Source organism: Falco biarmicus, chromosome 2, assembly GCF_023638135.1.
Source record: "Falco biarmicus isolate bFalBia1 chromosome 2, bFalBia1.pri, whole genome shotgun sequence".
NCBI classification, from domain to species: Eukaryota; Metazoa; Chordata; class Aves; order Falconiformes; family Falconidae; genus Falco; species Falco biarmicus.
Window position 1 is genome coordinate 116,998,487 of NC_079289.1, and position 27,752 is coordinate 117,026,238.

The window sequence follows — 27,752 nt, forward strand, 5'->3', positions numbered from 1 at the left end:
AAGTATGCTACAACCACGTCCATAAAATTTATCAACCTGCAGACTCCAGGACAGGTATATCATTCATTGTTTTGTACCAGTAAGCACAGTAATATACAAAAGCATGCAAAATTCTTTATGGTACAGAGAGATCCTGTAACTTCACTCCTCAAGTAGCCGGCGAACATTCAAACCTCTCCTGTTTTTCTAGGCAGATAATTCCTGAGATGCAAAGTTGTGTTGTATATTGGTATTTTCAGAGACACTGCATTTCAGCGAAGCATACAGAAACAACTCGGTAGGGACATAACAAAACAGGAGCGAAATATTATCTAACAGAGATACTCAGAGGCAAGAAATAATCATGGGGTTAAATTACAGTAAGCGGTGGGCTTTTTTATTTTGTTGAAAAGTACATCTTTTACTGGATTCAACATAGTAATAAGATGAAAAGAGGTCCACTGGCAAGGGAGGAAAAAAAGCAAAAGTTTGGAAATACTTGACACAACTGAAATAAATGACAGCTTTTTCGATGTCCCATAGGCAGGCCGTAGGAGACGATGTTTTCCTGTATCCACAGAGAAAGTAAAAGTCTTTGACTGGTGTCAGTCAGTTTAGCACAAACGTTGGTCTGCCTAAAACCTGTAGTACTTGTTTCTTTGAATAGATAATATAGGCAATATCTAGCTTTCACTCCGAACCCATGCTTTAACACTCAGAATTTATCCATATTTAATTACAATTTTATCACACTTCTCTAATCAAATAAATTTACTTTGTCCTCCAAGCAATCACCTCAGTATTCCAGTATGTAAAAAATACTTTCATTATGTTTATTATAAAAATATAAATGTTTCCACTACAAATCATTTTACATTAGTAAGAGGCCATCTACAATTGCACAATATATAATCTAAATGAGTAAGTAATGCTTTGAAATACAAGTTAAAGTAAATACATAGTGCCAATCAAATCACATCTATACATTGCTTATTGAATGCTAAGTAACAGCACAAAACTAGATACGTTAACAGAAATAAATAAAATGGAAACTATATTTAAAGATACAAACCCAATAATACGGCATGTCATTTGATGAGTAGTTGCATTTTGCTGGATGTCAGTAACCGATGCAAGTCCTGTACAGGAAGATGGCCACACGAATTCTAGTATCTCTACTCCACAATGAAGAATTGTACACTGCTATGTATACATATGTACACGGGGACAGGGAGTATAGGATGCTTGCAACAGAGGCCACTTACAGTACAAATCAACTTTTGACAGCGAGAGAAAACTAAACTTATTTTTAAATTCCTATATTCCTAATAGCAAAGAAAAGCAAAATCAATAGCAAAGAAAAGCAAAATCGAGTTTCTTTTTTTTTTTCTTTTTTTTTTTTTCCCCAAGCATCAGTGAGATTTAATCTGTTAGGCTGAGCATGCTCAAACAGTGGGCAAGGAACATGACAGGATACTAAGAGAAAATTGAGGGTGGTTGGTGCAAAGTTTTCAGTCATCATCTAAAACTCTACGAACTGGTTCTGTGTTTTCAGAAGCATTTCACCGATGTCTTCCTCCCACCCCAGCCCCTCGCCCCTACGCTCCAGCAGCAGGATGAAGCTGAAGAGAAATGTCACGAGGAATATGTTATAAAAAGCCGTCCCCACACAGCTAATGTCTGCAGATGGATTTTGGTGACTTACGTTCACTAACAACGTCTGATTTAGAGCAATCTCAAACTGAAGAAAAGATTCTGAACGAACCAAGAGCAATGGAAAACACAGCTTTTCTATTCAGCATGCTGCTTTTCACGAGAGATTGTGGCAGATAAAGAGAAGTTTTCTTTACATCTTAAGTGCTTTGTTCTCGCTTTGTTCTCATTTTCTTCCATTTTTACTTTTTTATTTCAACTTACTTTAAAACGCATTCATTTTTCTTTCAGAAAATATTACTAATTACTACCCTGTGAGTGTGTTTCAAATCCAGTCCTTTACAGCATGCTCACTGCCAGCACTCATGAAAGTCTCTAATTCTGCTTCTATTTAGCAATGCGTGATAAATATAATTCCTGGACCCATAAAGAACAATTTAAAAGCCGATTCAGCCACACAAATCTTAGGACCTGATTCTTCCCTTACGTGCCCTACGCTACAAGGAGCTTCATAAATCCAAATACAAGAAAGAAAGCACAAGTAGTTCTACCTGCTTTTGCACACCCAGCGAAAGGCAGTGTGCCATAAAGTCACCTGCCTCCCACGCAGTCTGGGACTTTGAGGGATTCCCTTTTATCCATCAGAATCAGGGTTCGATGCCAGCATGGCAGGTTGGGAGTCAGAGTGGTTTCCACTAGCACCCAAAGCCTGATGTCTGCGTGCCTGGCATCACCTCTAGAGCCTTCAGAAGCTCACCGGTACATAGCGCAAGCAAACCACTTGTTTTCAGAGCAAGTTGTGTCTGCTCAGAACCGGGGCTGACGTGCTCCAGAGCAACGGCTTAAGAGTTGGTTATTGGAAAGATGCTGAAGATGAGGGGGCTCCCAAATTCTACCTTCCAGGCTCCTGTTTCCCCTGGGAAATGTGACCACTCTCCTAAAGATCAGCTCCTCTCTGCTTTCTTTCAAGGAACAGGTGCCATAAGGAACCTGTGCCAAAAACTCGAGTCCCCTGCAGGAGGTCACCACCTGGACAGAGCTCTTCTATCTCAGACTTAGGTAAAATTACATACTAAAGCCCCATTTCACAGTTTAAAAAATCATCCTTTTAAACTACTTATCCTTGGCTGCAAGTGACCATATATCAGCGCAAGGACCCGCAGCTGCCCACAGGGTCCTGCACCTCCCAGCTCCCACCAGCGGGAGCAGAGCCGGCCAGACCGCAGCCAGGCATGGACCGCTCCCCAGTGAACCCAAAGAGCATCCTCAGTCAATGCAGGATGCAACCCTGACTCTTTTTTTTTTTTTTTTAAATGTTTGCTAGGCAAATCTCCCACCTGAACGCCACCTGAGACCAGTGATCCTGATTTTGACAGCAAAGCAGGCCTTCGGGAAGTACATGAGACTGATGTGCTGGCCCAGGGCAGATACTGATCTAGATACCCACGCACCTCTGCCAAAACTCAGGGCCAGCTTAAAATACCACTCACAGCAAATGGAAGGAATCTCAACGAGTCCAGATGCTTTTTGTAGTGTCAGAGCTGGAAAAAGACCATCTTTCTTTCCTTCTGTATTTCTTACACGATGTTACGAGTATAAAATCGTCTAGTAATTGACCCTCAGACAATTTCTCAGGTTGAACCAATGAAGTTTTGATAATATTTGGCACTTGGCAATAATACAGCCAGGTTAAGGTATTTAAGCATAAATATAAACAATAATGGGAAAAAAAAAAGAAATAAATAAGTCTTCTAAAAATAAGACTTGTTTCTACTTAAATGAAGACAATTAGGGAAGCTAACATAATGGCAAAAATCTTTTGTCAGCTAACTCAAAGTCACTACAAACTTAATTTCTGTGTTCCTTTCTGAAGCTGAAATAGCATGTTACAACGACATTATAGTAAATATGGCCAGACAGGTTGTGAGGTATAGTCCTCTATTTCCCTTGCTTTTAAAGAAATAAAATACCTGTTACAGATCTCTTCTGTATAAAAATACTGCAAGTCTTTCTTTCTTCTTGTTTGCTGTATAGATCAAATACGCAGCTTTTATGTCCATGGGTTTTCTGTGTTATTCAGTCACTTAATATTCAAATGGCTCTAGGTTTTAGTATCACTGGTTTTTACTTGGAAGGATTTTTTACCTTTTTTTTTTTTTCCTTTGAAATTTACTATCTGCGTTAACAGTCAGTCAAGAGCACCCACCCTTTAGGATTAACAGATAGAAAACAAGTTCGCTCCTATTTTTAAGGCATTTATACTCAATATTTGAGTGTCTTAGTGGGTTCAAAATTTCAACCACTATGTTTCCCAACTGTTGCAAAGAGCTCCTTTAAATTCTGCTGTTTATCAGCCATCACTTTTGACCTGTGACGCAACTTTTCTCTTTTTCTCTCTCCTGAGCAACATCATTTTGGTACCTTACACAGGAACGGGGCTGTTCTTTGTATGAGTTTCTAGAGCTTTGATACTGCTAACAATCTTCTTTTGAGGCCCCACAACTGTAACGCCAACTTTCTTCATGTCACTGGAAAAAAAGAGAAGAGGCATGGGGTGAGCAAGCATACTGTCTCTGTGTTTCCCAGCACCAATGTGAGCAAATCAACTGGCTCATCTTCTAATGTTGCACTGGAGGAGCCTCCAGGTACAGTGATACCGCTGGAACACCAGCCAGCAGGAAAAGTGCTGAGCACTGCTGTACGAAAACAGCAAGAGGCCACAAAAGAGAGTAAAAACTCCTGGAGCCTCGTTGTGTTTGCTTACCTGGAAGAAAAGACAACGCAACAGTGTTCTCCGGCCGTACGTGCACTGGGCTTTAGGGGCCAGGGGCTCACTCCTGGGCCAGCAGTGAATGTGAGCCTCTCTAGCCCCCCACCCCCTACCGGCCTGATGGCCTTTCCTGCAGTGCTGACAGCCCCCTCCGAGGGGCTGATCCCCCTGAATGGGCACCTGAACCCTGGTGCACTGAGAGTAGCGGCTACACGGCCAAGCTGCCCGCACCCACCCCGCTCCTCCACCAGTTCTCCTCCGGTTCCTTTGTTCCCTGCAACACAGAAGTGGTGTAACGCGGGTGAAGGGCTAATTAACCAGTGGCTCACAGGAAATTGGGCATTCCTAGAGGACTGCTGCACTGTCCCCAAAGGGTAATTGTTATAAAAAGCCATTAGCAGCCTTTTTATAGTTGCAATAATACACTAATTAACGGCATTGATGTGTTTAATTGTCAGTATCGCAGCTGCTGCTTACTTCTTGGTAGCTTGTCATGTGTTTGGCTAGCCCAACAGGGAACCACCATTCCCTTTGGCTATAAGTTCCTAACTGTATTTGCTGCCTTTCCAGGTGCAAAGAAAAGATTATCCTCCTCTTCCTTATCACTAGAACAAAGACGGACTGTGTTAGAACGTAATACACTTGCGAGTCATAAACTTCCAAGTTTAGTGGTTTTTACTTAATTTAATTTAAATGTCAAAACTGGAGGCAGGAGGCAGTTCAGCCCCTCAACAATCATTATCATGTAGGAGGAAAGCAGCTACAACGATCTGGCTCTGTCTCCCCTGGTTTGATAAAATATGGGATTGGCAATAAAGGAAAAAATCGGCACGTGTGCCAGCTGTGGGGAAACCACCATATAAAAGGCAAAATATAAAGAATCAACAGAAAAACTCCTAAACTGTGAGTGAAAGAAAGTGATGCTGGTGTACCAGATGATGCACGGTGCTACTGTGTCAGAAGAAATTTGGAATTTCCTTGTTATTAGCAAGAAAAAGCTACGGGACTGTGGCCTTCACACAGTCACCAGAGCACCTAGGTTTTGCACGTGTATTGCAGCTGTAACAAATATTTAAGTTTGTCTCTTTTAATGCAAGAATATTTTAGCTAAAACCGAGAAACTCCATATAAAAACGCTATTCTCATGCTTATGTTTAAACATGTACCTCCAGCCACAACTAATGACGAAGAGCTGTAGTCAATTCAAACTTACTCTGTAGAAATCTTGGCTATTGTATCACAGGAGCTGTACTCGACGCCTGTGAAAATCTCCTTGCACTGTCCTGTCCGAAAACCATTGAGCCAGTCACCTGTTGTGCGGAAGGCTGAAATGTCAATGTTACTTTGGTCCAGGAGAAGGTTTGATGGCCTGAAATAAAAATAAAAATAAAAAAAAAAAAAGAATGAAAAGAATGTGCTGAAAGTTAGGGAGCAGGGAGATGTACTGATTTATTTGGTATGGATTTATTTATGCTAAACTTAGTGTTGGCATTGTAGAAGCTTCCAGGCTAGACGGGGCTTTTCTGTTCGCCTGTGGATGCTCTCTGCTGCTGCGGCCACTGCACACACGCACACTGGCAGCTCTAACGAACGCCATGTAACCATCTTGCTTAAGAGCACCAGCTTCTCATGCCCACGTTTAAATCACGGAAGCATCACTAACTCATTTAGTGTGCTGTTACCTTACAATTTAAGGTGTGAAACATTAGCAAACCCAAGCCTCATTTAGATTATATTTATGTGATTCACCTAGTCCCAAACAACACACAAATGATGCACGTTCTAGTCTCCAAGCTGAGCCTGTTGGTGGAATTTACACATATCAGCTATCCCGAGTATTGAAGTCCACTGGCAAATCCTAAATGTTCCTTCATAAGTTAGAAGCACTAATAATAAAGACACCAGTGGCTTTAAAAAAATTGTATCAAGTCTAAATATCAAACATGAAGTGAATTTGTGAGACAAATGTAACTGCATGAAACTTGCACGCAGCAGCACACAGAGGCAAAAATGAGGATGTTTGCTATTAAAAACACTTAGCCAAGTGTAAAATGCAATTGCCATGCCAATTTAAAATCGATGCTCACTTTAAGACTAAAACTTCCATAAGAATATCGTATGAATAATTTAGAAGTGAGAACTAAATAATCTCCTGCCTTTGACATTAACTTGGTGCTCCTGAAGGATGCTCCACTGACATGATTTGCATCCAAGTTCTCTACTTGGAAAACAACAAAGAAACCAGTAAGGAACAAACAAAACAAACACAACGAATCCAACAAAACATACGTTCATGCTTCTTTGCACATTTAAACCTTTTCCATCTGCATAAGTCTGCCTATAGGCAAAAGTCTGCCTATAAGCTATAGAGAAAAAAATATTCTCAAAATGTTGATTAAAGACTTAATTTTCTATACAGAAGGAATATATTGCAGCTGACTCTGCATATGACACATGGCAAAAATGGCTGCCCTCCCTTTGATGCAGAAATTCAGTTCTCTCTGGTATGAATACTCTCGTTTTCATGGTCTTGGGAGCCTACTGTAACTTCTTACTTGAGATTATCAAGACTAAAAATAAATGACAGCTCTGCCATAAAGTGACTAGTGTCAGGCTCTACCACAGCTCATTTTAGCCGTCGAACTGGAACACAAGTTGGCCCAGCCAGTTTCCTGAACTATGGCTGCAGTCCCTGGAGAGACAGAGGCATTTCCAGGCAGGGGGGTTGTCCTCTCCAAACGAGGTCTGCCAGGCTAAATGGCTTGGAGGAGACACTCAGCTCCACGAGCGGTGAACCTGTTCTCAGCTCTTCCTCCTCACTAACATGTTGGCTTATTCTAAGAGGTGTGAGAAGCCCCTGACTACTAACAAGTCATCTTTCTAATTCTAGTTACCTTTCTCAGTGCTAATTAGCAAAACAACTTCTTCACCTAGTCAGATGTTATTAGAGACCTCAACTCTATTTCTGCATTTTTCCCCTCCATTGACAAACGTTATGTCCACACGGGAGAGCTTTTTAACCTCCACCCAGCAACATTCATGCTCCACTGTCAGTTCACTACCTTCTGGGTGTCCATCCCAGGCTTAAAGCCAAGCCTGTGCTTAGCGATGCTACCATGATGGTGCTACCCTTGAGCACAGCAGACTGAACTGGACGATGTTCAAAGCAGTTATCACGCAACTTTACAGTCTGTCTTCTGCCCCAGAAATGTTTTTTCCCTGTGGCTCCAGTGAAACATCACCTGTGCAGGAGTCTGAAGTGACTTTTGTCAATGGAAAGATGGGAAAATGAGGGGTGCTTAGGCTAGCACTGGAATTTAAAGGCAGAGATTAGGCAGTGTAATGGGTAGGTGAGAGCTACTGGTCACTTTGATTGATTTGGGCTGTAAAACACCTTCTTCACCCCAATCCCAAACCATCTCTGAGCACTGGAAAAACAAAACAAAAAAACAACTGGGGGGAGATTGTAAAGGTGCCAAAGAGAACAACGTATTTAAATACCAGTGAATTTAAGCTCATAAAGAGCCTAGAAAATCCAAGCAAAACTTCTCAATCATAACACAAGTCTTTATTGAGTTTCATCAAGCTCAGCAGCACTACAATAGCGCACTCTTGCAGTACATCTCACTCGCACTGGAATTGGGAGATATCACATCAGTTACACTGAAACTTTTACCCTTCACCTTTGGACAAAAGAACAATATAGCTCGGGGTGGGGTGGGGGGGGGAAACAACAAACAAAGAAAAACCAAAACCAAACTAACTTTTGGCATCAGCTACATATTAAACAGCAGCTTTTGCTGCTGATGTTTTGCCAATTGTTATCCATCAGCTGATTTATTTCAGGTTCAGAAAATTCTTTTAAGATCTTCCTCCCTTCTGGGATTGCAGGCCACAATTAAAGACCTCATTAGGTGCTTTAAAATCTTCATTTCAAACCCACAGATGGACATAACACCACTGGAGATTGACCCTCAGTTTTCACCAGCTCTCAGAGCAGCGATCTCCCTGGTGGGACACGTTTTGCCTGATGACCTTCCTCCCTCCCAGCTGGGACAAGGCACTGCTGCAAATGATCATGATCACTGGCACCAACTATGGACTTCACACCCCAGGAAGAGCCGCAGGTGGGAAGGAAAGTGCCAGAAGACCACAGAAACATGCTCTGCCCCCAAAACACTGCAGAAGGGAAAGCACAGCACGGCCGCACCGAGACACAGACTGAGCTGAGGGCAGCAGATGGAGCACACTTCATGTTACTGTTCTCTAAAACCAGATCTTAAGCACCTACATGAGACCCAGCTTTAAATGCCCTCCAGCTAAAGGCTGAGGTTTGATAATCAGGCCCAAGATACTTTTATTCGGTAGCTGCACAGCCTGCATCTCCCTGACTACTGTTTGTCCCATGAAGAGCCAATGCTTTTTATTTATAGTTTTCTGGGTATAGCATCTGGAATCCCAAGACATTTATTAAGAGTATTTATGAAGTGTTCTTAGTGATAAAGCATGGAGATTTTTTTTTCCAGCCTAGTATGTCTTTTTAACTTAAATCTAATAAAACAAGGCCTGACTCAAGAATCGCTAATGAAAAACAAAAATGTATAAACAACTTGAAATAGAACAGGTATCTAGGATTAGGAATTAGAGTGGCCCAAAAGAGCTTTTATGTTTATTACTTGGATCAAAGTATCATCAGGACAAAAAATATGACCTAATTTTAATGCAAGTGACCTCAGAATAACCAGCACTGTAAAGTATCATTTTTCTCCTTGTAGGATTCTAAACAAAAATTAGTTACTTTCCTCCTCAGAGAGGACATCTGGATAGTTTATCAATGAGCAGGAATTTGCCTCACTGCAAAGAGCCTGTGATGTCTCCTCGCATGCGCCAAGGGAAAGCTGGGCTTTCAGAGCATCTGCATGCATCGGCAAGGGGTTTTTTTTCCCCCTGACCCAGCCCCTAGACAGAAGGTCTGAACATGAAATTTATGGTCTGGGTGATGTGCACCATGAGCTCACACTTTACTAGACAAATTAGATGGGTTGCAATCCATGCAGCTGTAAACGACGTCCTGCAGGGTTCCACCTGATCTTTTACAGCTTTTCATAAATCAGTACCTACTAGCTTCAGAAGAGAGTCATTAAAAAGAAATCATGGAAATTACATGTTTGCTCAGGGGAAGTGAAACAGAACATTTCCCTCTGTCTTTTCTTCTCTCCCCTCTTTTTTTTGGAACTGTCTTTATTGTTTTGACCAACTATGCTGTACCCCATCGTGTCATCTTGTGACAGTCGTGGAAAGACTCTACCCTGTTGATCCTGATTGTGTGCCTATCTAAGAGCTGTATTTACTGACATGTGGTGCCCTGAAAAAAAAATAATCAGCAAGACTCAGGTTAGAGAGACAATTTTAACGGCAAGCTGCCAGTTACAAAACGCCCTGTTGCTTAAAGCTTTCTCTGGATGCGCCCATTATGGGAACAGTTGGAATTAACCTTTGAGTTAGCTGCAGTAGGGAGGAGCACTGTAGTTTGTTATCGTTAGCTCAGCTTTTTGTCATGACGCAAGGAAACTTTTGCTGCACCGTACAGTAATGGTAAAAACCACAGAAAACGTCATTAGAACCCTTCCCGGTACAGCATAAAAAAAATCTCTTCTCTGCTTGGGTGCTGTCTGGAGAGAAAGGGATAGATTAACTTGTAAAATCTAGGAGCTGAGACAAATAAAAGGAAAGTGTCCTGCCACTTCTGCATGGAGGGCAGTTCTGCAAATACACGGGGCTATCATGCACACACGATCCCGGGCTCAGCAGCCTCTCTCTTTCCCTTCCTCCAAACAACACAACCAACCTTCAGTTTTTAAATCTGGGCTTGCCCTTCCACAGTCAGTTTCTTTTAAATGGGAAAGCATTAAAAAAACCCCAACGCATACAGTAATTTCCTTTGGCAAATTTTAGGCAAGCATAAGCTGATTTCGTAAAGTGAAATTGCTTCCTAGGAGGGAGCCAGGCCTGGTTTGAACACAAATCCTATGTGCTCTACAATTATGGCAAGCTGGAACACAGAATTCGAGTCTAACAAGAAGGGTATCTCCTATTTCAAGAGAAAAATAAACCAAAAACCAGCAGCTGGCATAGAAAGCAAATTTTAGCTTTATCTTCTACAGCAAGCAGAATCGTAAGTGTACGTGCCTATCAAAAGGAGACCAGTAAACAAATGACATGCCAAGGAGAAGTAGAGTTATCGTGTTTACTTGATTATCCCTGGACCTTAAAGATAAGAATCTTTGGAGTTCCACCTCTTCATGCCTAGGTGGTATGGTACTCTTTTACCATAAGTAAAGGTACTTTAAGGTACTCTTAGCAAAATTTGTAACTTAGTCCCCAAAATACAATTCACCTCTTAAGGTGGCACATTGGCTTTTCCCAAGGGGCTTCGTACGATACTTGCACACTTTTAGAATAAGCAAGTTGTGACTACACTTTCAAGTCAAAAGACAGCTGGAGAAATAAAGGGGACTAGCACAAATAACCAGGGCAGGTGAGGCTGGTGGCCTGCTGCAAAATGATACCTCTCTCTAAACACCACCCCGGACTTCTCATTTTCTAGCTCTGAAAAACTTACCACACTGTTACCTCTAGGATAATGAGCAAATAAAAATTTCCAATGCCCCATAGGATGTCCTCCAGTCTTCCCTGCTCCTTTAGCTGCCCATCAGAACATGCTTTTCAAGGGGCTTATATCTTTTTAGCATCCTGGTGGGATAATAGAACATATGCCTGAATGTATGGATGCTCCTTAATTTACTTTTTCGCACCACTAAACCACCGAAGGCAAAAATACTAGCATGCTGCTGAAATGGGTTTCTTTTTGTCATCACACAGCTTTAAGCCGTGCTTCTAAACCACAGAAGTGACATCATGTGGCCAGTGCCTGGGATTCGTGGCTGTCCCAGAGGCAGACCCTTAACGGCAACCAGGCATTATTGTTAGGACAATCTACAGGCTCTTTACAAGAGGAAGAGAAAAATGCCTCAGAGAGCTCTTTAAATGCTTTTCTGGCTCTTTGCACCTACCATTTGCTGTGCACCGCTTCCCCTTATCTCGCATTTGGCCGCACTGTGTATTTCTACAGCCTTTTGCTACAGCGTTCACAGCGTCAGGCGAGGGCTCAGTTTCTCTTCTCAGCCTCTCCAGTGCAGAATTGCCATTAACACTAACGAGGGCCCAGCACATCGAGCTGAGAACAGCAGAACAAAATCCCTCAGAATCACAGTAAACAGCAGACGCTCACGATGGGGCCACCCGCTGACGCGGCTGCATTGCTCTTGAAATTATACAGCACCCAGCTCGTTCTGCCGTGAATTCTTGTCTGAGTTTCACCAGCAGAGTCAAAGTAGACGTGTGAAACTGCAAATAGGTATTTTACCGTCTCTGTTAACGGTGAGCCCCAACAACTTTTAACTTTGAAGGAAGAATGGCTGCCCTGGGCATGGTACTAATGACCGCTGGAAAAGTCAGGTGAAATTGGGCTTTTCTGTCCCTAGCGTGCTAACTCAAGTCCTGAAAAATCTCAGTCTGGCTCCCAGATTCCTCCTACAACCCAAACTACGATTAGACACCAAGGAGTATAATTTACTGCAATCTCCCATTTTCCTTTGTGATTTGTAGTTAAGTGTGTGCTGTGTGTCCGTTCCCCCCCACCCCCGCCTCCATAAATTCACTATTTTATGTTTAGCAGACTTCAGAAGGAGAGCTAACGCTGTAGGCTTTCATTATTTGAATCCTTCCAGAGCGAGCGGTCCGTTTTAGGACACGGATTATATCATTGCTGGGTTTTGAACAAGGCTAAAAATTCGATGTAGCCTTGCATCATGCAGCGTTTGGCCAGGTTCGGACCCTGTGGTTAATGCCTCGACAACCAGAAAGCATAAGCCCTCTCTGAGAGGCTCCAGATCAAACTGAAATCTCCCTCCTTCAGCCCTCCAGCCTGGAAGTTCCTAACAGAGAGAAGCAAACAAGCAATATTACAGCAGGTCAGCAATACATGTCAAGCATCTGACCGAATAGCAAAAAAAGGGAACTTTTCAACAAAATGTTCAGCCAACGCAAATAGTCATTTTGTTGTAAATATTATTGTAAAAACAGGGCTTGAATTATGCTGCATAATGGATTGGTCTGAATTTTTTATTTGACCTGTTTCACTGCTCCTATTGGGTTTAATTTTCATAAATATCCTACCGAGCCAGCATACTAGAGACTTTCTACTGAATCATCAGTTTTTAAGTGGAAACAAACTTTGTGAGAAGCAAACTTCAAATTTTAAATTGCAAATGATGCCTCTGGACATTTGAAAGCAAACATTGCCCTCCACACCAGGGAGAGTGCCACAGGATGGACAACAAAGCGCAGGTTTAGCGGCGAACGCTTGCAATCAACTACCCGCAAATAACAGGTCATCCAAACGCTGCTCAAGGAAATTACTCCAGTGAATAATTCAAACAACGCATCAAATTCAAGAAAATCAGGGTAGGGCTGTCAACAACTTGCTATCACAGGGAAGAATGTAGGAAGAATTATTCATGCGCTATTTCAAACACTTTCGTATTTTCATCAGAAAGAGCAGCTGACCCTGACCCTCCTAAATTTCCTGGACTATATTAAAAGAATTTCAGCTATGCTTTTTCTGAAAATAAGTGGCTTTCTTGTTTTTCTACCCTTAGTTATAACAATAGCGGCAGAACCCGTATTTTAAATGGAGAACTTCTAAAACATAAAACAAACCTGAAACCAAATCTACCTCCAATGCTGCAGAACGATCCAGCAATAATGCTTCCCCCGCCCCAATAAAATTACATAGGGTCATAAATTAGCAAAAAAGATGCATTTGGGGGATTAAAGAAAAATGACATGACTGTTCATAGATGATTTATTTTTTTTTAATAATTATTCCCATAGTCAGGCATGCTGCTTCCTCATCATGGAACTGGAACTTGGAATTTAATGGAAGATGCAAAATTTCTAGAACAGTATGGGATACACACTCTCAGGCCTCTGAGTGGAGTTCCAAGGAGGCAACCACACATTTTGCAAACATCAGGTCCATCCAGAGCCTTCAATAAAAAATTAAGAGGTGTTATCCATGTACTTTAATTGTCATTCATTATATGAATGAATGACAATTGAATGAAACAGAAAGAGTAAGTGCAAGCTGCATATTCAGTGTTGTAAGTCAGGAACAACTTGACTGAGCTTGACGAGGTATCAGGAAACAAGAAATTTGAGGTTAAATTTTAGTTGAGGTCTATGCACAGAAAAGGTGCATCATTAACATGCACAATGGTCTTAATTTTGAAATTAGCAAAAATAGAGTTTTAAATGTCTTTTTATTTTGGTAAGCAGCATTATTTCTTTAAAATTCTGGTTTGTTTCCCCTGTTTTCCATCAGCTTTTCACTCTGCACATCTATTCAGATTTTTATGGTTTTTTTTGCAACACGCAACATTTATCACACTCTCCGGAGCAGTCTAGTGGACTACAATGAATCCTTGAAACCACAAAATAAAACTGCTTCCACAGCTTCTATACAGAAGAACACAGAGGTAGATTTTTAATTCTTTGAAAACACCTTAAACCCAAGGACTAAGTGGAAAGCAGTTTGGCTGGCTGATCCTACCAGCAGTGCTCGGAGAGAGGAGTCTATAAAGTGCAGGCAAGGCAGCCTTGCATTCTGCCTCTATGAAATCAATGGCCTTACTGGAGGTTGGTGCCTTTGCTGAACATGCTCTGCCTTTTCCATGTTTTTCCTGCTAAAGGGAGCTCCACGCCAGAAGAAACAGATGCTGAATCCTATTAACGACTGCTGGCTAGCCTGTAACACCTTCATCTTCAAAGATTTGGGGCAAACTTGCTAATTAATCCTCCTGTGAGGAAGGTAACTTGAATTTTCAGGGCGACAGATATGTTAGTTAAACCAAAGAATCATTTTAAAAGTCCCGGTAAGGCAGCTGCTTTTGAAATGGGTGACATTTTGACATTTTCCAAAATAAAATTAGGACCGGCAGACTTCGCAAAACATTCCACGGCTTGCATTTCCAAACCGAAAACTGTTTCACAATGTGTTTGAAACCACACTACTGGAATCTTATTAATAAGTGGACAGAAGTCACCAGCCAATTTTACAGAACTCCCTGTAAGCAGTAAGAAGGGATAATGACTATCCATCTTAGATGCTTGGGTTAGATACGAAGTGAGAATAAAGATACTGAACGATAAATGTTCCATTAAAATATCCTTCCTCTGGATCCTCCTCTCATTTTGCAATGCAAAATAGGTAGCATTTTCTGTGAGGACCCAAAGAAGCCAACAAAGTTGTCAGCTGTTAGCTCGGAGCAACTTGTAAGATAACGGTCTTTTTTACAAGCCAATCAGCTTGCTGTTTTCTACATTCGATATATGAGACAAATTCTTCCACTTAGATAAAGGTATTAGTACAGCTAGAAACACACAAATGGTTATAGATCAGTTAATAATGAAATATCCTGAATTCTCAGGTGGTTTCCAGTTTTCTCCCCTAGTTTGCAATATAATTCCTTCCTCCCCTCCTAGCTATGTGCTTGCAGTATAAAGAAAAAACAGCAGTGATATCTGACACGGACTTTCACTTTACCAAAAGGTTACACAGAAACAAAAGCAGATACCGAAACAGGTTGGGTTGTTTTTGGGGGTTTTTTTGGTTTTGTTTGGTTTGTTTTGGTTTGTTTTCTTGTGTGTGTGTGTGTATGTGTGTGTGTGTAGATTCCCTGCCAGTTTTGAAATCAATTGCAGACCTGGCAGAAATTCAGAATTTCTAAAATTCATGTGTTGGAATTAGAAACATTTTTCAATCTTTCCTCATTTTTTTTTTCCCTAGCAGAGGTTGTGGATTAATTTGCCTATTCTTGTTTTATAAAAGGTTCATGAAGACTAAGGCCTTTAGTCACACCTACATCACAGTTGTGAACATACACAGCAGCTATAGGAAAGCTGCCATAATGCTTGGGTTGCCTGAATCCCATATCACAATGCTCGTACCTCAAGGTCACACCATTCTCCAACAGCTTAACTCACTTTGAGGCAGAAATGCTTTAAATATATTTTAAATTAAACTCTACAGTTTAAATATATTTTTTAAAATGGCTTTGTAGGAGTAAGATTCATATAATAAAAGGATAACATACATTTTAACTTGAGAGTTATCATATACACAGACACAAAAAAGATCAGAATTAGAAATATAAATAAGACACACCCCACCCACCCCACCCACCCCGGAATATAAATAAGTGGAAAAAAACCAAAGAAAGAAAGAAAGAAAGAGAAAATGAAATGTCCATTTAAGATTTGTAGCATACACAAAGGATTTCCAGTTGCATGACTCCTGGGTTATTTTTTTTGCCATACAAATGTAACAACAACTAATAAGCCCTTTCAGGCCACAGCTTCACCAACTGGCGAGCAGGTGGGTGAAGTGATTCTGCCTCTCCTGCTTGAGTCGAGAAAACTTTCCATCTGCTTTGTATCTGCATTAAATGTTCACAAATGTGAAGTAATACACAGTGGACTAAAAAATCATAAGCTCAAGAAGAAAAACAATGCACTTGATCAAAACTGGAAGAACTATGAACTCACTTCGACCCTAAAGATATCCAAACAACCTAAGGACTCTGTTATAAAAATGAACATCATGTTCAGAAAACAGGGAAGAACAGCAAGACATAAATCAAATAAAAATATCATGAGGTTATGCTTTAGAAAACTGCATGACTTGTGTAACCTTCTGTGCACTGAGCTCTGTTCCTGGAGCCCTTTGGAGAGCTCGGTAACCCCAGGCAGCCTAAAGGACACGAAACACCCATGTGTCCAAGACCAGTGCAGGTCTTGTTAGCATGAGCTCAAGGTGGCCACCTGATTAAAAAGTGAATTTTGGCAGGTAAGAAAGAAATCAGCCATACCCTGTACTTTACAAGGAATGGGAAAGGAATTTCCTTGTGAATTTGAGATGAAACACAACACCAGGAAAGGTATTATGAAACATTTGCTGTGACAAAAGACCTTTTGTGAGTGTAATGTTCACAGGCATGTTGAATGGTCTGTGGAGAGATGATCAATAAGGGTAAAAACATCCCCTCAGGTACCAGGAAATTATCAGATGCCAGGGAGTGGCCAGAAGGGTTAGACAACTGAAAAGAAAATACAGAATTGAAGGCTTTGACTTCTCTCCCATACTCCTATGAGCTATTGGTGTAAAATCAGACGTACGGTCAAGCACATCCTTTGGTTAAAGTCAGTTAACAGTAACACACCGGAGGACAGGGATCTCCTATGCACCTCCAGCAATGTGCTTTTAAATGGGATATGACAGCGCTGTGACCGTTTTAAACAAAGAGCAGCTCTCAAATCTGTAAGAAGAGACAGGCTTTGCATCTGCAACAGATAGCGGCAGGTTAGACATTTTGCCTGACCAAGTCTATTCTGAACACCTACGAGCATATGGTGGGCATAAAGCTTTAGCATTCTTCCAGTAGCACTACAGGCATGGGTAAAAGAGAGCTGGGACCTCGATAATTTAGATTAATTGCTTATTAGGTATATGAGGAGAGGTACTGCAGGAGTACTGCAGCCTCAAATAACAACTGAGAGCAGTCATTTGAGCCGATGTAATGCCCCGAGCCCTCAGGGCCGAGTGGCAGAGTGCTTTACTTCTGCAGTGATGCTTTTCCCTCTCCACTGTCCCTCTCTGATGCCTTTCCCTCTCCACTGTCCCTCTCTGGCTGCCGACAGTACCAGGATACCGGCAGGGATCTGACGGCGCGCCTCCTTCCCAAGGAGCTTCCCTGACTCTCCGCCTTTCCTATCAGTTACATATTTCTGCACATGAGACCCATTTGAAGTCTGGCTCCTCATTTTTCTCTGTCACCTGTCGGAAGGTGATGCTGGACTGCCCAGGCTCCGTCCCCTCCAGCAGACAGGCTCCCCTGCAGAAGGAGCACACGTTACTGCAAGTGCCTCCCTGCAGGACCTGAGGCTCTGCGGGTGTGGAGCTGCCTGCAGCTCCTTGGCCAGGTCTGAGGTTTGAGATTATCAGTTTTGGCAATGGTGACATGGCAGTGAGCACAGATTTCCAAATCTGCGTAGGACTGCCCAGCACCCTTCATGTTGTCATACGTATCTCTTGGTCGTGGTCAATTTTAAGGATAGCCTGGGTTGGTCTGCAGACACCGGTGTGGGGAGAGTGAGATGGAGAGATCACGGATCACACGTTACCTGAACTGCAACAAATGCCTGCCCAGAGGGAAAGGGCATGGCCTCACCCATGCTGGTGAGCATATACCCCCAACCCAGACACCCCCAGACCCCCGTCTGGCACCGGGCAGTGAGAAGCTGCAGAGAGGGAGACACTGCACTGTTTGGGAATGCAAAGAGTGCAAGGACAGAGCAGTGGAAAGGTAATTGGAAAGGAGGGAATCAACTCACTTTCGACATTTGCCTCCTCAGAAACATGCTCCGTATCAAAGCCAAAGCAGTAACCTGCCACGAGGAGCATTTTACCGAGAGCTCACCTAAAGCAGCTGTGAGGAGTTCCCTACCATGCTAGCAGCCTCCTTCCTTCCCCCCCGCTGTGCCACGAGCAGAGAGCACAGCTTGGTGGTGCAGACATGCAGCCTCTGCTGCCCACGCCAGCAAAGCATACAATGAAACAGGAGCAAAGAGAGCAAGAGAGAGAGGGGGGAGAGCAACGCTGCACTGTGGTGCTCCCTCCCACAATCCGGCTGGTGCAGGCAGTGCTTGCACTGAATTTGGTCTCCATTAGAGGATATCAGCTTCTACTGGCTACAAACAGGTACCTGAAAATGATGGTTCAACATTTTTTTCAGCTCTTTTGTGTTTTAACTCCCAAATTGGAAGGACAGTAAACAGGGAACATTTTGCTTCTGTTTGGAATGCAAAATATGCAGCGCTGGTTTCTGCAATCAAATCCCCAAACCAACGCATGACAGTCATGATTCCCAACTCCCTTGTTCAGCAGATTGCTGCAGTATATCCCTACAAGATCATTATTTGCACCAATCATTTGCCAAATTGGCATGCAAGACATTTGGAAGAAATATGCTTGGCTGAGAAGATAGGGTTTAAACACTTTGGGGTTTTTTTCCAAAACTTTTAGTTTTTTGGGGGGTTTGTTGCAGCCTGTTACGTGGCAGGTAACAGAAATAATTGCTTTGGTAAGCATGCTGGTTTACTATGTGTTAAACGCTCAGCAATTAATTTATTGAAACATAATTACTGTGCAGGCAGTCTTCTTTCATTATCTATTTTTAAAAGCAAAGCCTATTAGTACGGCTGCCTTCCTCCTCTCATCTCTGCTTTCTTTTTCTGGTCTCTGCAGCGGCTGCAGGAGGCACTCAGAGCGGCCAGGCTCCGGCTCAGGATGCAGCGCGGTGCCGGGGGCCAGGACCAGCGAGGCCAGGTCTGTGTCACCCCCCAGCAGGCTGTGGTACCCATGCAGCAATTCCCTGCCTTCGCTCTGTTCCCCTTCCACGCCTTCCCGTTCCATTGCTATGGGGAGCAGCGTGCTGCGGTCCAGGTAAAGGTCCGAGAGGAATGTTTTGCTGTGCTCCTGTAGGAAGCTTGCCTCCTGTCAGACTCCTGATCTTGCCTGCTGAAACACCCTCCAGGACCTGGGTCTGAAGCTCCAGAGGAGCTGAGCGCATTTCTCCCTGACTCTGCCTGCTCTGCGGACAGAGGATTTTGCACCAGCATTCATGCTAAAAGTAATTTTACATCATTTACATCACTTCAGTAAGAGTATGGCATTTTGTGCATTATATAAACCAATTCACTTAATCCTTTCACCACACCCTCGTTACGCCCCGAGGTGTCAACACACTCTCCAGTTCTCTGTCTCCATGAGGTAATTCTTATCTCATCATAGCGATGTTCCAGAGTGTGTTGAATAACCAGGACTAAAAATGAACGTTTTTAATGGAATTAGGAATATCACACGAGTTGGAAATTAATTCCTAGTTAACTCACTGATCTAACAGGGAACATAAGTGCATTTTTAAGTTTGCGAGTCCTACTGAAAGCAAAAAGATTATTCATGTGATTAATGTTTAGGTGACTTGTCAGAGCAGAACATAAGATGTAGGACATGTATTTGGACCCAACTCAGAAAGATACTTAGAAACGCAGCTAGCTGTAACCTATGAAACACTAAGCGCTTAAAACACCACCGAAGGTCAGAAGGAAAAGGAAGATCCTATGATGGCCAAATCTGCCATCTGTGTTTTTCTCACACACCTCTGCACAATCTTACAACGGGTTTAATAACCCTGGTGTAACAGCTTTACACAATTTGAAGAAATAAGAGGAAATCATCAATAAAAATAACCGCAGCAGCAGCAATAATAATAATAACAACAACAACAACAATAATAATAATAATAGTATCATCATCATCCTTCTTCCAAAGGGATAGTGAGGAAGCTTTCTCTACCCTTGAAGATCACAAACAGCTACAGTTAAAAGTTGAAGAAGCAGGTGAATAAAGAAAACAAATTCTACTTATGGAAGACAAAGAAACCAAAGGCATTTATTGATGTGCAATGTAAGATCTAATATGTCACCTTGCCGCCGCATTGGTGATTATTTTCAGACTGCTGGGATTACGGATCAGCTTATCCAGGATGCTGACAATCTGCTCAAACTTGGGTCTGTTGTTCCTGTCTTTCTGCCAACAGTCCAGCATCAGCTGATACAAGGCAGCTGGGCAGTCCATGGGAGGTGGCAAGCGGTACCCTTCATCGACAGCCTTAATCACCTGCACAAGGAGAAAAGTTTAAAGGCACTTAAATCAACTTGTTTTTATCAGTTCTGGGAACCACATTAACATGGACATTCTGTGTTTAAACAAATGTGTTTATCCACTAATTGTCTCATTGCGCAATGCCTCTGGTTTATCTGCAAAGTAAACCAGGCAGTAAATTAGGCATACAGAAAGAGGAGTTCCGATACAGTATGTGACTTTGAGGAAGGTGAATCTTGAAAGGATCTCCAAAACTCACACTCGATTGAACTAAATCCATAAACAAAAGCTACAGGTAGTAAGGTGCTTGCTTAGCTATGCCAGGCGTCCGAAGGTCTGGAAAATCTCTCTTCTGACCACCCTCAGCACATATGCTTCCCATGCTCTCCAGTGGACGCTGCACTTGGAGGAAACCGACCTGCCCTCTCATGGGACATCCTGAACTGACAGACAGAACATCTTGCAGGTGATCTCACAGGGCAGGAAGATATTTTTAAAAGTTACCGTGAGGATAACTGTACATTTCCTACAAGGCAGTGCAGCCCCAATTTCTTTATCATTTCTCTAGACTGACAAAATTTGTCTAGATTATCTATCATTTGTCTAGATTGAAAAAAAAAATAATTAACCTGTTTAATACAATCTTGTGACTAAGGTATAATACCTCTTGAGCAGTCCTACAATATATATTGCACCGGGAATAAAATCCCTTTGTATTCTAGAGTAGAAAATGGTAAAGCCATATTCTCGTGATCTTTTTTTTTTTTTTTTTTTTTTTTAACCTGGATCAGTTAAATCAAATTCTGGGTCAGAACAGGAATAGGAAAACAGTCCATAGTTTATGCAGCCATGAAGCAGAGGCACATAAATAGGTTAATCCTTCTGTTTCTAATTTTATTGTGATATTATTAACAGTATTCCACTGGCACATCAGCCTACATAACATGATTCGTTCACCCCCACAAACAATAGACACCCCCCCACCCCCGTCTGTGGCTAATTAAAAGAAATACATAGTTTTCTGCAGAGGCTTGGGTGCCAGAGGTACTGATTGGAAAGGAAGCTTTCTTCTCTTTTTCCTTGTTTAACATAAAGCGGTGTAGAAAATGTCTGACTACAGCTACACTACTGACTTTTTTAAATTTATTACCAGTAAGAATATATACCAACCCCTCGGAAAATTTATTTGTGTTAGTGAAAGTACTTCAGAAAATTCTGTTCATAAGTAAGTCTTGTGGAATAAATCTAGGATTAATAAAACAACAGAAAAAGAATCCAAAATAGCTGTAATAAAAATCTTATTTGGGGAAATGTTATGCTTCTTACAAAAATATTGGGAGAGATCCATGAATCATTTGGATTGCAGGCTTGGATATTTTACTAATGTTGCAAAGAAGCCTGTATTGGAAATCTTCTAATCAGATCGCTCTACTTCTCTATTTTATCCGTTGATTACTTCCAGAACTATTTTGGTTTCATTAAACTCTTAGTAGAAATGCTTTGCTTCTTTTTTTCACAAGCACCAAGAGCAATTTATTCTGTGTATTTGACGTTTACAGAAAACTTCTACAGAATATTATACAAGTGGAACCAAAGGGGATCAACAGAAATTTAGGAGGGTTTTCTAACAATAAGCTACGGAATGTAAAAGGCAATGACCTCATTGCAGTGGAATTGCTGGAGTCATCCTACAGAAAACCACCAGCGTGATAAAATTCTCTAATAAGGTTCCTTCAGAGGTCCAAAACACCCTGCTATAAAGATGTTGGCTTTTTTTTTAAGTTCATTAGAACTTTCACTTGACAATGGAGATTTGGAGATTTTCATTTCTACATCTTATTCAATGTCAACATCAAAAACTCAGAGCCACCTGGTTTCGTTATGCTCCACTTCCTTTCACAGCTTGATCCTTTATTTGAGAACATAACTCAGATAACAATATACTCACATCCTGGTTGGACATTTCCCAGTATGGTCTCTCTCCATAAGACATCACCTCCCAGAGAACAATCCCATAGCTCCACGCGTCACTGGCTGATGTGAACTTCCGATACGCAATGGCTTCTGGTGATGTCCATCGGATAGGAATCTTGCCCCCCTAGGGAGCAAAGCAAAATAAAAGTCCATTTGACTGTGACACAACAAATACAATTTTGCATGATTATTTTATCTCTGCGATTCTCAATTCTATTGGTGTAAAACCCAAAGTTGGAAAATGCTGTTGTCATTTGTTGGGAAAGCGTCTTGTATGCTATAAAATACATTATAGTGCAAAATCTACTGAAGCTACGTAGTATAGTACACATCCCGTATGCATCTACATATCTGTACATATATATATATTTATGCATAGCATAATATTCACAGATAATAAAGGTAAATTATGAATGGTTGATTTTCAGTTATAAAATATTTGGGAACTGGCAAGACAGTCACACATCATTAAAGAAGAAAAAGCTACTACGAGCTCCTTGCTTATACCCTAGATCCTTTTGCACAGCACTACAGGGCTGGATTCGGGCATTTCTAAGGCATTTCAAGTGAACCCCCTGTCGGTGTGGAGCCTGCACAATTTAATCGTGTTTTCACCCCATGTTCTCTAGGACGTTCAAGGAAAATGAGGGATCATGGTGTTGCTCTGTTCCACTGATGCCAAGCCTCCAATCGCACAGGGCAGTGACCACGACCACATGCACAATTTCCCCTTTCCAGCGCCATCACAGACACAGAAAGATGTAAACGGGGTCATCTGTGCAGAGGGGACACTGCAAAACCATCACCTGGGGAAATGGTTTTAAACGTTTTTTATAGTCACAAGAGAAGCAAACCATCATTAAATGATGTAAACTTGAAAAGAATTGCAGCTACCATTGCAATTAACATCACAGTTAGGGGAACATTTCTCTTCACTTACAGCCACCACTTGGTGCCATAAGTCAAATTAGGAAAATGCACACAAGCAGCTTCAGGCTGAGCTTCTGCAAGATGAGAATTAGAGGAAAGAGACAATTTCCAATAGTGCCAGCTTTGGCAGAGGTTTTTAAGACTCCGATTCGTGAGTCACATATGAGAAAACAAAGTTCTAAAAGACAGTGGTGCAGAACTTGTTCCTTAAGATAATTCTACAGCGATAGGACAAGTGGTAATGGTTTTAAACAGAAAGGGCGTAGATTTAGATTAGATATTGGGAAGAAATTCTTTACTATGATGGTGGTGAGGCACTGGCACAGGTTGCCCAGAGCAGCAGCTGTGGATGCCCCATCCCTGGCAGTTGGACGGGGCTTGGAGCAGCCTGGGCTGGTGGAAGGTGTCCCTGCCTGTGGCAGGGGGTGCAGAATGAGATGGTCTTTAAGGTCCCTGCCAACCCAAACCATTCTGTGATTCTACAATTCTATGAATATATTTGAATACAGAAAACTGAGAATTTAAAGAGGTTTCCAGTTCCAGGGTTGCACAACACGTACAAGGATATATTCTGAAGATTTCACACTAGACTATCTATTGAAGTTACCTCTGCAACCCCCATTAGGCTACAGTTACGTGCCTACGCTCACAATAACCTGTGTGGGAAGGGAGTGCTCTAATTTCCACTGAATAACCAGGAAGAAATAAAACGTAAAGATATTAATGCTTTGCCTACACTTCCATAAAGCCTACCTGCACTGAGGGTGACGGCCAGCTGCAGCTTAACTGGCTTGGTTAACAACAGAAATGGGAAATTAGTGTTAATTAGAGACCTAAATACACTGGAGCCTAAGCACCTGCAATTTCATGGCTGATATTGCAGGAATTAGATTAAATATAAGCAACACAGGCAGGCCTGACTCAGGCTACAATTTAGACCTCCAAAATGCCACTAGGTATGTCTTAGAGGCTTGGCAAAGGATCGAGAAGGAACCTATGCCGGCATACAGTTTTTATGGATCCCACACTATTTAGCAGACTGCCTACCTTAACCAAAAGACAAAACTTCATTGCACACACAACCCTTAAAATTAAGTAAACACCAAATTTCAGCATTATTTGTGGACCAGCAAAGAGGACATACAAAATAAAGAGTAGTATTTAAACCCCTGCTCCATCACAGAAGCCAGCGCGGAGAGCCTGATGCCTCTCTCTCTGAGATCTGTAAGGTGATGTTCTTTAGTACAAGAAGTACATCGCATTTTCTATTCATTATAAGTTTATTCACAATTCCCGGTGCTGCTCCGTAACAGTACAGAGAACCGAGAAATGATTTTGTTTTTCTCATACTCTATTGATTAGCAGTATTATACCTCCCTTACAAATGTCCAGGGTCCCTCAGTGAGCCAAAGGCACAGCCAAGAAACAAGGAAAGCTCTCCCGTGTTCCAGTGTTTTCACAACAAATCCACTTATGCTTTAAGATGTGTGGATGATAAAGAAATCAGTCCCACTTTTTCAACCTTTTCTTCTGCACATTCTAGTAGACTGAACTTTGATTTCCAATAAAATATGTCAAAGCTGGCAGAAAGCCATATCCTAAATCTATACAAACAAAACCCCTCCACCACGAAATGAAAGAGCTTCCTAATTAAACATCTCCCACTTGTCCCACAGGCTCAGAAGCTGGCACAAGACCGAGTGGCTGGAGCACTGCCTGCCCGGAGGAGCGGGCAGGGCGAGCCTGGGCTGCAGGCTGAGGGTGCCAGCAGACCCCACAGGGTGCTCACCCACCACAGCCCATCTCAGCTGCCAGGACAAAACTGCCTCTGGGTTACTTGAGATACAAACTTTTAAAAAGGACTTTTAGAGTTTAGCCTCAATGCTGTGGACCACATCTGGAAAGGATCGTGTAGCTCGTGGGGCTGCTGGAGCCCAGGCACGAGGGACCAGCACCATGCCCTTTGGTGGGGTCTTCTGAGTTCCATCTGCCTGCCCGCGTTCCCGCAGGGACCAAGCCAGACCAACACTGGTGTTCGGTTTGAGATGAAGTGTTTCATATTCCTGGCCAGGTGGAGAGTAAAAGAGGAAATTGTTGATCCTTGCTGCTTTGGACAATATCAGACAAGCCCCAAACTCCTCTCACCTCCGCTGATCCCTCCCCTTGTGCCCGGAGGCACCAGCGCTGCTGGGAAAGACTGTGATGGGAAAGAAGCTGAGATACAGAGCTAAGTGTCCTCCGTGGGCTCGTGGAAACACAGCCGGGCTGGGCCTCGTCCTCCAGCAGTTGCCTCGGCTGCACGTTGAATAGAGGGATGGCAGAACAGACATCTACAGCATGCCATGTAAGAAAGCCCTCAAGGCAGAGAGCAGAGATGGTGTTTGTGTCGCATCAGCATCAGGGCTGGTTCTGTGAAACCCAGAAGCATCATCTTGGAGGTTTCAGTATATTACTCTGAAAAATCTGAATTCCCATGTGTGGCTTCAGGCTCATGTTTAATTTCATGTGAAGATATGAAAACGGAGTGCTTCTTGCTGAACCCTAGAGAAATAATTGCCAGATATCACATGGAAAAATGTGCTCATGGCTAGAACATGAGCAATTTAGGTAAGGGCAGGAAATATCATGTTTGATAGAAGGTCTTTACCTTCATAATCTCATGGAAAAAGTCATTTAAACAGTTGGAGAAACACATTTACACAAAATGACATTAATTAGTCTCCTAACATTTTGGGACTGCTTTATTGCAGGGTAAGTAATATGACAAACTCAGTGAAAAAAAGTTCTTCTGGCTTTGTTTGTTTTAGTGAAAAGTGAATGTACATCACCCCTAGATTCCATTACAAAGAAGTAAATTCTCTTTTCTAAGCCTCAGCTGTAACTCTATACGAGCCTACAGATATATGTAGCATTACCATAAATGAGAGTAAAATAAGGAGAGTATTAAAATGTAGCTAAAAAAGAAATCAACTGTCACTGAATGAAGTATGAAACTATAATTTTGCTATTCTGCTCCCCAATTTCTCATAAAAATGTCAATCTCATCTTTGTATTTAAAAAGGGGACTTTGTTGACTCATATTTTGAATAATTTAAAGCAAGAACAGCAAAAAATAAAAAAGTTCTGGTCAATAAATATTTTTTAGACAAATAGGCATTTTAACACAAAAACACTTTCCCCCAAAGGATTTATGCAACATTCACATTTTAGCAGATGTCCAAATATCAATATATGCAGAAAATCTGAAGAGCTGTATCAAAGTGAATGCATGGGGTTGTATTGCTGTTACCTTTGGAAATTATAAGGCTTGCTGTAATTCAGATTTTGAAATTAAAAAACCCACCATAATCATTCCAGCATTAGAAAAACCCTCTTCACTTCTCTCAGCGATTTTTAAGAAATACACATCTCATTGGAACATGTATCACCTATTTCGTTTTCTACTTTGCCAGAAATCAGAATATTCTTTGCAATATCCTTTGCTAGGATCAAAGATACCTTACATAATTTACCTTTGCAGAAATTAATCCAAGCACTTACTCCTAGACCACAGAGCTGGAGCTGGGGAAACCAAGCTCCCATACTTGTTTCTTTACTTGTCTCTTGGTTTTTAGCTGCTTTCCACAGTCTCCCAGTATTTACAATCAGTGTAATGATACCTGCTCGGTAAGCAGCTATGATGAAAGCGCTAAGAAATCTTACTTGGTTTTGTTGTTAATTATGCACTGGATGCCTGCTAGGATTTAATGCAATTTAATCTTCTTTACCTGCTATCTCTGTTTCTTATCTTCCACTGGAAAATCAGAAACTCTTAATATTATTGGCTGGTATTACTGTGCTCCTACCCTTCAAAATTACTATTATCGGGACTGAACATGTAAGACAAACTTGCTAAATGAAAAATCACTATAGATATGCCTAGGAAAAAGGTTTGTCCAAATCTGTTTGCTACAGGCTTATAAACAGAAATGTATATGTGCATGTATCACTAGCTATTGGTAATATAGTTCCTGATTATTTCCTGAAGATAAATACAGGTTTTATATATTTTTGTCATGGCCTCCTTTTAAGGGTGTGTTCATCATGAAGCCAAAGAAGCTGCCTGAATTCGAGTGGAAAGAAAGCATTAGTGTTAGAAATTGCAGGAGTTTGTTATTGCAGCTCAAAATCCCAGGCAGTCGAGGTCAGAGAACACTCTTGGGGTTTGAATTTAGTGAGCCAGCAGTAACCGAAAGTTTTATCTGCTCTAGATGGAGCTGTGATTCCTACAGCATCTGGTCATTCAGTGTAATTCATCTAAAGGCAATGAAGTCCTCGATTTATTTCTAGCACGTCTGGCGCTCCAGCAGCAGGCAGCTGTTTCCAGGCCTCCATAACCCACTCCGATATTCCGATTTATAATCTGTTACAGGGCGACTGCCACAGGCACCTAAGCCACAGGCCTGCGGAGAGGAGAATCAAGAAAAATGGATTCTAACAGAATTATTAGAAGAACTTTGCAGGAAAACCTGAAGATAAAAGCCTGACATTCGTTCATTACATGAGGATTTAGGCTAGTTCAGGAGGTATCTTACCGGTACAGAACAAGATGGTGTCACGTGA

The 27,752-nt window shown here is 41.8% G+C and overlaps 1 protein-coding gene across 2 annotated transcripts in view; it reads right to left on the bottom strand.

The window, feature by feature from the left end:
• Nucleotides 1-1,584: 1,584 nt before the first annotated feature.
• EPHA3 (EPH receptor A3) overlaps nt 1,585-27,752 on the bottom strand; it is a 231,283-nt gene continuing 205,115 nt past the window's right edge. For both annotated transcript variants that reach the window (XM_056329548.1, XM_056329547.1), the window contains exons 14-17: nt 22,195-22,344; nt 20,068-20,261; nt 5,616-5,771; nt 1,585-4,160 (exon numbers count right to left, since the gene is read on the bottom strand). In XM_056329548.1, the coding sequence (XP_056185523.1) occupies nt 4,055-4,160; nt 5,616-5,771; nt 20,068-20,261; nt 22,195-22,344 (606 nt within the window). In that variant the 3' untranslated portion in view covers nt 1,585-4,054. The remainder of the gene's footprint in view (nt 4,161-5,615; nt 5,772-20,067; nt 20,262-22,194; nt 22,345-27,752) is intronic.